Raw genomic sequence first — 12,175 nt, forward strand, 5'->3', positions numbered from 1 at the left:
AAATACCATTTGGTATATAACTGGCAGCAATTAAAAACCAAACAATAAGATACGATAGTGAGTCCTTTCACACAACATAGCAGTTATCACACGTATGTGCACAGATTCAGAACAAACAAGAACCGATAGGGCGTTGTATACAGCTGGATCATGCATTATAAACCAGCTATGATGAAAAATGAAGCCCGTTCACTGTATTAGTTGTAGGACTATTAGCATCAAAGTGAATTTAACAGGCTTTAAGAACATGAGTTAAACGCTTCATAATATCGTCGCCTGTAACAAATAACAGAGTCCGCAGAGCCGGTGTTCAGGTAACGGTACAGCTGGAATGATAAAACACAACTCTCTAAAGGGGTGAATGATTTAGAATTTAATAACCAAATTCCAGCAATGGGAAAGCATCTGATATTTACTCATACAATAAATGATTAGAAAGGAGAATAAAACAAAGAAAAACCATCTCAGGTCTTTATAGAGAAATGTAAGATTTACTTGTAGCAGAAAATTAATAGCGCAGGTTAAAAATGTTCCCAATCATAACACTTACCAACCAAAACCAATAAAACACAGTTATGCAAGTAAAATAAATTATGTGTAATAGTTCCTTTAAAAATATGATCTGTATAAAAATATAAAGGTCCGTCCATGATATATGTCCTTGTGTGAATGTCCCATAGACATGTGATACGGCCACACGTGTCCTACAGCTGCTGGACATACTCGGAATTTACGGATAGTTGTCATCTTGCACGTTTCTTTCATAATTAACAGCATTAAAAAGCAGACGACCATATGGAAGTTCATCTCTTGGGGTAATGTATAGTGACAGTGGTTGGGGCATCACAGAGAGGAATCGGGTGGATATTAGAAGCATAACATGAATTCAGCTGGTGATGACCGAGTTACAGAACGGATTAGAGAAGGTAAAGTCTGCTGGAGATATTATCCGTCCGGCCCAGACGTGAGGCCTACAGATAATATTGGTATGATGGAGATCAGTACAGCTGCGAATACACTGTTGGTGTTTCTGTAATTCTACAATCTATGTACTGTGCACCACAGAAAACTGCAATCACTGGCAGGTATCAGACACACAACATCCTTCATACAGGATATAATCAGTCCACAACATATATATATATGGATTGGAGTCAGAGTGACGCAGTACATGTCACATTATCTGTAATAAATAACTATATATCCATGGTGTTATATAGAGGTAAAGGGCCTCACTCAGTTTGTACCTGGACAACCTATGCTGCAATGTAAGAGAGGGGGGGGGGGGGGTTCATCTCTGCATGCAGGGAGAGTACTGGCTGCTCTGGCCTGTAGCTCACACATACTGGGCAGATGTATTTTAACATTGACTTAGAGTTGTACTGACACATGCCCCCTCCCATCTCTAAGTATATGCGGACATTTTAAATTTGCCCCCAATACAGTGCAACACGGTTTCCCGGGGTGACAAATTACCCCAACCGCCTGGATTTACTACAAACTCCAATGAGGCTCGAAGTGAGTAAACTACGTTAATAGCACCTGGTTGTCACCATGGAACAACATATAATTGGTAGGAGTCGCTCCCCAAGAACAGTCTGTGTTGATAATGCAGCAACACACTCAGAGGATAACAGAAGCAGCGATTGGCCCATTGTAGTTCATCCAAAGTTAAAAGTGCAGTAAACGATCTGCTGAGTGTAAATGACGGTGTCCTGACCATACAGGAGGTGTCTGCTGACACAAGGGGTTGCCCGGCCACTATTTGCTCCCCACAGACACAGATTTGGCATCAGGAATGGTCTGTGCTCTCAGTTCTGAAACCCTTTGAGTGTGATTGGAGCCTGGAACCAGATATACTCCTCACTGCTGTAGGTGGCGTTTTGTGTTCTAGTGGAGGAGAGTCTGATGGTCAGCGAATGGCCCCTGGCGGGCACTTTGTAGTTCATTTTGGGCCGGAACCAGTCCGTACCACAGTCTCGGTGGCCCTGCACCATTAACACCAGACTCATGAGAGGAGAGGAACGCAGATCGCTGAATGGGTCGGCCAGGAATAGCGCATGGAAGAGCTGGCGCAGACATGGCCGAGAGCTCAGACTCTGATCCCCGTTACCTAGCTGTAAACCTTCCATGTTTATCACATACAGCTCTTTGGGGTTCATGGACGTGCCGCCCAGTAGCAGCAGAACACGGGGCACAGCGGTGAGGGTGAAGAGAGTCTCCAGCTGGGACAGTAATTCAGCCAAGTCCGACATTGAACGCTGGCTCTGGCGAGAGTCAGACCCTTCTGCTTTTATTGGTCTCCTTCCAATATCGTCACCGTCCTGGAGAGAGAAGTGGGAAATGTCAGCAGGAAAGTAACGAGAGCCCCCCTGGGGGTATATAGTACAACCAGGGTCTAGCACATGACGGGACCCTCACCTGCTGCCTCTTACAGAAGAGGAGAAGCTGCTCATAGGGCAGGGGCAGCTGGTGTCTCTGGTGCAGGATGTGTTTGAGGAGCTCACAGGTGAATCGGCAGCAGCTCTCCGTCGTCACCATCCCCGGAAACGTCACAGAAACCTCAAGATCATCCCTGGAGCCGCGTCTCTGCAGCGAGTTACTGCGACCACGAGGATTCCTCGTAGGATGGTCCTGACCCTGGTCCTCCATTCTCTGCAACAGGAAACACAGTCACAGCTGCTGGGAAAGGTTTTGTGATATTATTTGTTTGAGACAAAACACAAATACAAAACAGTGTCTCCCAAGCGCCCTGAATCCAAGGTGCTGCGCTACAGTGCGGCCGTAGGGAAGCGGTGTCACTGGGGGAATCCAGTGACCACTGGGTGTAATAATATCACCAGGGGACAGACATGGAACAGTTCTTCTATAACCTCATAAATGCTGGAGGGACAGAAGTAACTACAGGTCATCCCTGTCACCTGCAGGGTACCAGCCAGGCCTCCATGACACATACATCGCCCTCCTACCACCATGACACATACAGCGCCCTCCTACCACCATGACACATACAGCCGCCCTCCTACCACCATGACACATACAGCGCCCTCCTACCACCATGACACATACAGCGCCCTCCTACCTCCATGACACATAAAGCGCCCTCCTACCACCATGACACATACAGCGCCCTCCTACCACCATGACACATACAGCGCCCTCCTACCACCATGACACATACAGCCCCCCTCCTACCACCATGACACATACAGCCCCCTCCTACCACCATGACACATACAGCCGCCCTCCTACCACCATGACACATACAGCGCCCTCCTACCACCATGACACATACAGCCGCCCTCCTACCACCATGACACATACAGCCGCCCTCCTACCACCATGACACATACAGCGCCCTCCTACCACCATGACACATACAGCCGCCCTCCTACCTCCATGACACATAAAGCGCCCTCCTACCACCATGACACATACAGCGCCCTCCTACCACCATGACACATACAGCGCCCTCCTACCACCATGACACATACAGCGCCCTCCTACCACCATGACACATACAGCGCCCTCCTACCACCATGACACATACAGCCCCCTCCTACCACCATGACACATACAGCCCCCTCCTACCACCATGACACATACAGCCCCCCTCCTACCACCATGACACATACAGCCGCCCTCCTACCACCATGACACATACAGCCCCCCTCCTACCACCATGACACATACAGCGCCCTCCTACCACCATGACACATACAGCCCCCTCCTACCTCCATGACACATACAGCCCCCTCCTACCTCCATGACACATACAGCGCCCTCCTACCACCATGACACATACAGCGCCCTCCTACCACCATGACACATACAGCGCCCTCCTACCACCATGACACATACAGCCCCCTCCTACCACCATGACACATACAGCCCCCTCCTACCACCATGACACATACAGCCCCCTCCTACCTCCATGACACATACAGCGCCCTCCTACCACCATGACACATACAGCGCCCTCCTACCTCCATGACACATACAGCCCCCTCCTACCTCCATGACACATACAGCGCCCTCCTACCACCATGACACATACAGCCCCCTCCTACCACCATGACACATACAGCCCCCTCCTACCACCATGACACATACAGCCCCCCTCCTACCACCATGACACATACAGCCCCCTCCTACCACCATGACACATACAGCCCCCCTCCTACCACCATGACACATACAGCCCCCTCCTACCACCATGACACATACAGCGCCCTCCTACCACCATGACACATACAGCCCCCTCCTACCACCATGACACATACAGCGCCCTCCTACCACCATGACACATACAGCCCCCCTCCTACCACCATGACACATACAGCCCCCCTCCTACCACCATGACACATACAGCCCCCCTCCTACCTCCATGACACATACAGCCCCCTCCTACCACCATGACACATACAGCCCCCTCCTACCTCCATGACACATACAGCCCCCCTCCTACCTCCATGACACATACAGCGCCCTCCTACCACCATGACACATACAGCCCCCCTCCTACCTCCATGACACATACAGCCCCCCTCCTACCTCCATGACACATACAGCGCCCTCCTACCACCATGACACATACAGCGCCCTCCTACCTCCATGACACATACAGCCCCCCTCCTACCTCCATGACACATACAGCCCCCCTCCTACCTCCATGACACATACAGCCCCCCTCCTACCTCCATGACACATACAGCCCCCCTCCTACCTCCATGACACATACAGCGCCCTCCTACCACCATGACACATACAGCGCCCTCCTACCTCCATGACACATACAGCCCCCCTCCTACCTCCATGACACATACAGCCCCCCTCCTACCTCCATGACACATACAGCCCCCCTCCTACCTCCATGACACATACAGCCCCCCTCCTACCTCCATGACACATACAGCCCCCCTCCTACCTCCATGACACATACAGCCCCCCTCCTACCTCCATGACACATACAGCCCCCCTCCTACCTCCATGACACATACAGCCCCCCTCCTACCTCCATGACACATACAGCCCCCTCCTACCTCCATGACACATACAGCCCCCCTCCTACCACCATGACACATACAGCCCCCCTCCTACCTCCATGACACATACAGCCCCCTCCTACCTCCATGACACATACAGCGCCCTCCTACCACCATGACACATACAGCCCCCTCCTACCACCATGACACATACAGCCCCCTCCTACCACCATGACACATACAGCCCCCCTCCTACCACCATGACACATACAGCCCCCCTCCTACCACCATGACACATACAGCCCCCCTCCTACCACCATGACACATACAGCCCCCTCCTACCACCATGACACATACAGCCCCCTCCTACCACCATGACACATACAGCGCCCTCCTACCACCATGACACATACAGCGCCCTCCTACCACCATGACACATACAGCCCCCTCCTACCACCATGACACATACAGCGCCCTCCTACCACCATGACACATACAGCCCCCCTCCTACCACCATGACACATACAGCCCCCCTCCTACCACCATGACACATACAGCCCCCCTCCTACCTCCATGACACATACAGCCGCCCTCCTACCACCATGACACATACAGCCCCCTCCTACCACCATGACACATACAGCCCCCCTCCTACCTCCATGACACATACAGCCCCCCTCCTACCTCCATGACACATACAGCCCCCCTCCTACCTCCATGACACATACAGCCCCCCTCCTACCTCCATGACACATACAGCCCCCCTCCTACCACCATGACACATACAGCCCCCCTCCTACCTCCATGACACATACAGCCCCCCTCCTACCTCCATGACACATACAGCCGCCCTCCTACCACCATGACACATACAGCCCCCCTCCTACCTCCATGACACATACAGCCCCCCTCCTACCTCCATGACACATACAGCCCCCCTCCTACCACCATGACACATACAGCCCCCTCCTACCACCATGACACATACAGCCCCCCTCCTACCACCATGACACATACAGCCCCCCTCCTACCACCATGACACATACAGCCCCCCTCCTACCACCATGACACATACAGCCCCCCTCCTACCACCATGACACATACAGCCCCCCTCCTACCTCCATGACACATACAGCCCCCCTCCTACCACCATGACACATACAGCCCCCCTCCTACCACCATGACACATACAGCCCCCCTCCTACCTCCATGACACATACAGCCCCCCTCCTACCACCATGACACATACAGCCCCCCTCCTACCACCATGACACATACAGCCCCCTCCTACCTCCATGACACATACAGCCCCCCTCCTACCACCATGACACATACAGCCGCCCTCCTACCACCATGACACATACAGCCCCCCTCCTACCACCATGACACATACAGCCCCCCTCCTACCTCCATGACACATACAGCCCCCCTCCTACCTCCATGACACATACAGCCCTCCTCCTACCTCCATGACACATACAGCCGCCCTCCTACCACCATGACACATACAGCCCCCCTCCTACCTCCATGACACATACAGCCCCCCTCCTACCACCATGACACATACAGCCGCCCTCCTACCACCATGACACATACAGCGCCCTCCTACCACCATGACACATACAGCCCCCCTCCTACCACCATGACACATACAGCCCCCTCCTACCACCATGACACATACAGCCCCCTCCTACCACCATGACACATACAGCGCCCTCCTACCACCATGACACATACAGCCCCCCTCCTACCACCATGACACATACAGCCCCCTCCTACCACCATGACACATACAGCCCCCCTCCTACCTCCATGACACATACAGCGCCCTCCTACCACCATGACACATACAGCCCCCCTCCTACCACCATGACACATACAGCCCCCCTCCTACCACCATGACACATACAGCCCCCCTCCTACCACCATGACACATACAGCCCCCCTCCTACCACCATGACACATACAGCCCCCCTCCTACCTCCATGACACATACAGCCGCCCTCCTACCACCATGACACATACAGCCCCCTCCTACCACCATGACACATACAGCCCCCTCCTACCACCATGACACATACAGCGCCCTCCTACCACCATGACACATACAGCGCCCTCCTACCACCATGACACATACAGCCCCCTCCTACCTCCATGACACATACAGCCCCCTCCTACCTCCATGACACATACAGCCCCCTCCTACCTCCATGACACATACAGCGCCCTCCTACCTCCATGACACATACAGCGCCCTCCTACCACCATGACACATACAGCGCCCTCCTACCACCATGACACATACAGCGCCCTCCTACCACCATGACACATACAGCGCCCTCCTACCACCATGACACATACAGCCCCCTCCTACCACCATGACACATACAGCCCCCTCCTACCACCATGACACATACAGCCCCCTCCTACCTCCATGACACATACAGCCCCCTCCTACCTCCATGACACATACAGCGCCCTCCTACCTCCATGACACATACAGCCCCCTCCTACCTCCATGACACATACAGCGCCCTCCTACCACCATGACACATACAGCCCCCTCCTACCACCATGACACATACAGCCCCCTCCTACCACCATGACACATACAGCCCCCCTCCTACCACCATGACACATACAGCCCCCTCCTACCACCATGACACATACAGCCCCCCTCCTACCACCATGACACATACAGCCCCCTCCTACCACCATGACACATACAGCGCCCTCCTACCACCATGACACATACAGCCCCCTCCTACCACCATGACACATACAGCGCCCTCCTACCACCATGACACATACAGCCCCCCTCCTACCACCATGACACATACAGCCCCCCTCCTACCTCCATGACACATACAGCCGCCCTCCTACCACCATGACACATACAGCCCCCCTCCTACCACCATGACACATACAGCCCCCCTCCTACCTCCATGACACATACAGCCCCCCTCCTACCTCCATGACACATACAGCGCCCTCCTACCACCATGACACATACAGCCCCCCTCCTACCTCCATGACACATACAGCCCCCCTCCTACCTCCATGACACATACAGCGCCCTCCTACCACCATGACACATACAGCGCCCTCCTACCTCCATGACACATACAGCCCCCCTCCTACCTCCATGACACATACAGCCCCCCTCCTACCTCCATGACACATACAGCCCCCCTCCTACCTCCATGACACATACAGCGCCCTCCTACCACCATGACACATACAGCGCCCTCCTACCTCCATGACACATACAGCCCCCCTCCTACCTCCATGACACATACAGCCCCCCTCCTACCTCCATGACACATACAGCCCCCCTCCTACCTCCATGACACATACAGCCCCCCTCCTACCTCCATGACACATACAGCCCCCCTCCTACCTCCATGACACATACAGCCCCCTCCTACCTCCATGACACATACAGCGCCCTCCTACCACCATGACACATACAGCCCCCTCCTACCACCATGACACATACAGCCCCCTCCTACCACCATGACACATACAGCCCCCCTCCTACCACCATGACACATACAGCCCCCCTCCTACCACCATGACACATACAGCCCCCTCCTACCACCATGACACATACAGCCCCCTCCTACCACCATGACACATACAGCCCCCTCCTACCACCATGACACATACAGCGCCCTCCTACCACCATGACACATACAGCGCCCTCCTACCACCATGACACATACAGCCCCCTCCTACCACCATGACACATACAGCCCCCTCCTACCACCATGACACATACAGCGCCCTCCTACCACCATGACACATACAGCCCCCCTCCTACCACCATGACACATACAGCCCCCCTCCTACCACCATGACACATACAGCCCCCCTCCTACCTCCATGACACATACAGCCGCCCTCCTACCACCATGACACATACAGCCGCCCTCCTACCACCATGACACATACAGCCCCCCTCCTACCACCATGACACATACAGCCCCCCTCCTACCTCCATGACACATACAGCCCCCCTCCTACCTCCATGACACATACAGCCCTCCTCCTACCTCCATGACACATACAGCCCTCCTCCTACCTCCATGACACATACAGCCGCCCTCCTACCACCATGACACATACAGCCCCCCTCCTACCTCCATGACACATACAGCCCCCCTCCTACCTCCATGACACATACAGCGCCCTCCTACCACCATGACACATACAGCGCCCTCCTACCTCCATGACACATACAGCCCCCCTCCTACCTCCATGACACATACAGCCCCCCTCCTACCTCCATGACACATACAGCCCCCCTCCTACCTCCATGACACATACAGCCCCCCTCCTACCACCATGACACATACAGCCCCCTCCTACCACCATGACACATACAGCCGCCCTCCTACCACCATGACACATACAGCCCCCTCCTACCACCATGACACATACAGCGCCCTCCTACCACCATGACACATACAGCGCCCTCCTACCACCATGACACATACAGCCCCCCTCCTACCACCATGACACATACAGCCCCCCTCCTACCACCATGACACATACAGCCGCCCTCCTACCACCATGACACATACAGCGCCCTCCTACCACCATGACACATACAGCCCCCCTCCTACCACCATGACACATACAGCCCCCCTCCTACCACCATGACACATACAGCGCCCTCCTACCACCATGACACATACAGCCCCCCTCCTACCACCATGACACATACAGCCCCCCTCCTACCACCATGACACATACAGCCCCCCTCCTACCACCATGACACATACAGCCCCCCTCCTACCTCCATGACACATACAGCCCCCTCCTACCTCCATGACACATACAGCCCCCCTCCTACCACCATGACACATACAGCCCCCTCCTACCACCATGACACATACAGCCCCCTCCTACCACCATGACACATACAGCCCCCCTCCTACCTCCATGACACATACAGCCCCCCTCCTACCACCATGACACATACAGCCCCCCTCCTACCACCATGACACATACAGCCCCCCTCCTACCTCCATGACACATACAGCCCCCCTCCTACCACCATGACACATACAGCCCCCTCCTACCACCATGACACATACAGCCCCCTCCTACCACCATGACACATACAGCCGCCCTCCTACCACCATGACACATACAGCCCCCTCCTACCACCATGACACATACAGCGCCCTCCTACCACCATGACACATACAGCCCCCCTCCTACCACCATGACACATACAGCCCCCCTCCTACCACCATGACACATACAGCCGCCCTCCTACCACCATGACACATACAGCGCCCTCCTACCACCATGACACATACAGCCCCCCTCCTACCACCATGACACATACAGCGCCCTCCTACCTCCATGACACATACAGCCCCCCTCCTACCACCATGACACATACAGCCCCCTCCTACCACCATGACACATACAGCCGCCCTCCTACCACCATGACACATACAGCCCCCCTCCTACCACCATGACACATACAGCCGCCCTCCTACCACCATGACACATACAGCCCCCCTCCTACCACCATGACACATACAGCCCCCCTCCTACCACCATGACACATACAGCCGCCCTCCTACCACCATGACACATACAGCCGCCCTCCTACCACCATGACACATACAGCCCCCCTCCTACCACCATGACACATACAGCCCCCTCCTACCACCATGACACATACAGCCCCCCTCCTACCACCATGACACATACAGCCCCCTCCTACCACCATGACACATACAGCCCCCCTCCTACCTCCATGACACATACAGCCCCCCTCCTACCACCATGACACATACAGCGCCCTCCTACCACCATGACACATACAGCCCCCCTCCTACCACCATGACACATACAGCACCCTCCTACCACCATGACACATACAGCCCCCCTCCTACCACCATGACACATACAGCCGCCCTCCTACCACCATGACACATACAGCCCCCCTCCTACCACCATGACACATACAGCCCCCCTCCTACCACCATGACACATACAGCCGCCCTCCTACCACCATGACACATACAGCCGCCCTCCTACCACCATGACACATACAGCCCCCCTCCTACCTCCATGACACATACAGCGCCCTCCTACCACCATGACACATACAGCCCCCCTCCTACCACCATGACACATACAGCCCCCTCCTACCACCATGACACATACAGCGCCCTCCTACCACCATGACACATACAGCCCCCCTCCTACCACCATGACACATACAGCGCCCTCCTACCTCCATGACACATACAGCCCCCTCCTACCACCATGACACATACAGCGCCCTCCTACCTCCATGACACATACAGCGCCCTCCTACCACCATGACACATACAGCCCCCTCCTACCACCATGACACATACAGCCCCCCTCCTACCACCATGACACATACAGCCCCCCTCCTACCACCATGACACATACAGCCCCCCTCCTACCACCATGACACATACAGCCCCCCTCCTACCACCATGACACATACAGCCCCCCTCCTACCACCATGACACATACAGCCCCCCTCCTACCACCATGACACATACAGCCCCCTCCTACCTCCATGACACATACAGCCGCCCTCCTACCACCATGACACATACAGCCCCCTCCTACCACCATGACACATACAGCCCCCCTCCTACCACCATGACACATACAGCCCCCTCCTACCTCCGGGCTCCCCGAGGTCCCTGCACCCTCCTGTCTGCACTCACCGCCGCTCCTGGAATTTTAGTTCAAACTGGGAGCGTCACTTCCGGTCTGAGCTCCTATCGTCATGGAAACTCAATAATCTGTCCCTAGGAAAGGCGGCCGCCATGTTGTCAGAGTCCGGCAGTCGCCGCCATGTTGTCAGAGTCCGGCAGTCGCCGCCATGTTGTCAGAGTGTGGGTGCCGGATGATATTTCCCATCATCCTCAGTGACACGTAACCCGGAAATTCTCCACCCTACAAGTCCCAGCATGTCAGACACAGTAACCAGAAGGACAAAGGTTACACCCCCCCCACTATATATATATTGTTCTCTACCTCTATATACACTCTGTCCTCTACCTCTATATACACTGACTTCTACCTCTATATATACTGTCCCCTACCTCTATATACACTGTCCCCTATCTCTATATACACTGTCCCCTATCTCTGTATACACTGTCCCCTATCTCTATATA

General features: G+C 54.7%; 1 protein-coding gene across 2 annotated transcripts; it reads right to left on the reverse strand.

Annotated features, from left to right (window-relative positions):
* Positions 1 to 353: 353 nt before the first annotated feature.
* On the reverse strand, positions 354 to 11,911 carry MAD2L1BP (MAD2L1 binding protein). Of its 2 annotated transcripts, none has more exons than XM_075200782.1 (3): positions 11,720 to 11,911; positions 2,422 to 2,655; positions 354 to 2,324 (listed from the first exon to the last, which is right to left on the reverse strand). In XM_075200782.1, the coding sequence occupies exons 2-3, from the start codon at positions 2,650 to 2,652 to the stop codon at positions 1,812 to 1,814; spliced, it is 744 nt and encodes a 247-aa protein (XP_075056883.1). In that variant the 5' UTR covers positions 2,653 to 2,655; positions 11,720 to 11,911; the 3' UTR covers positions 354 to 1,811. The 2 variants fall into 2 exon arrangements, with proteins under 2 accessions (XP_075056883.1, XP_075056882.1); XM_075200781.1 differs by having other exon boundaries at positions 11,676 to 11,772.
* Positions 11,912 to 12,175: the final 264 nt, after the last annotated feature.

Source organism: Mixophyes fleayi, chromosome 3 (genome assembly GCF_038048845.1).
Source record: "Mixophyes fleayi isolate aMixFle1 chromosome 3, aMixFle1.hap1, whole genome shotgun sequence".
Lineage (NCBI taxonomy): Eukaryota > Metazoa > Chordata > Amphibia > Anura > Limnodynastidae > Mixophyes > Mixophyes fleayi.

Coding starts and splice junctions, on each gene's coding strand:
- MAD2L1BP (XM_075200782.1), bottom strand. CDS start 2,652: ATGGAGGACCAGGGTCAGGACCATCCTACGAGGAATCCTCGTGGTCGC. Junction 2,325..2,421: donor TCTTCTGTAAGAGGCAGCAG/GTGAGGGTCCCG, acceptor TTCTCTCTCCAG/GACGGTGACGATATTGGAAG.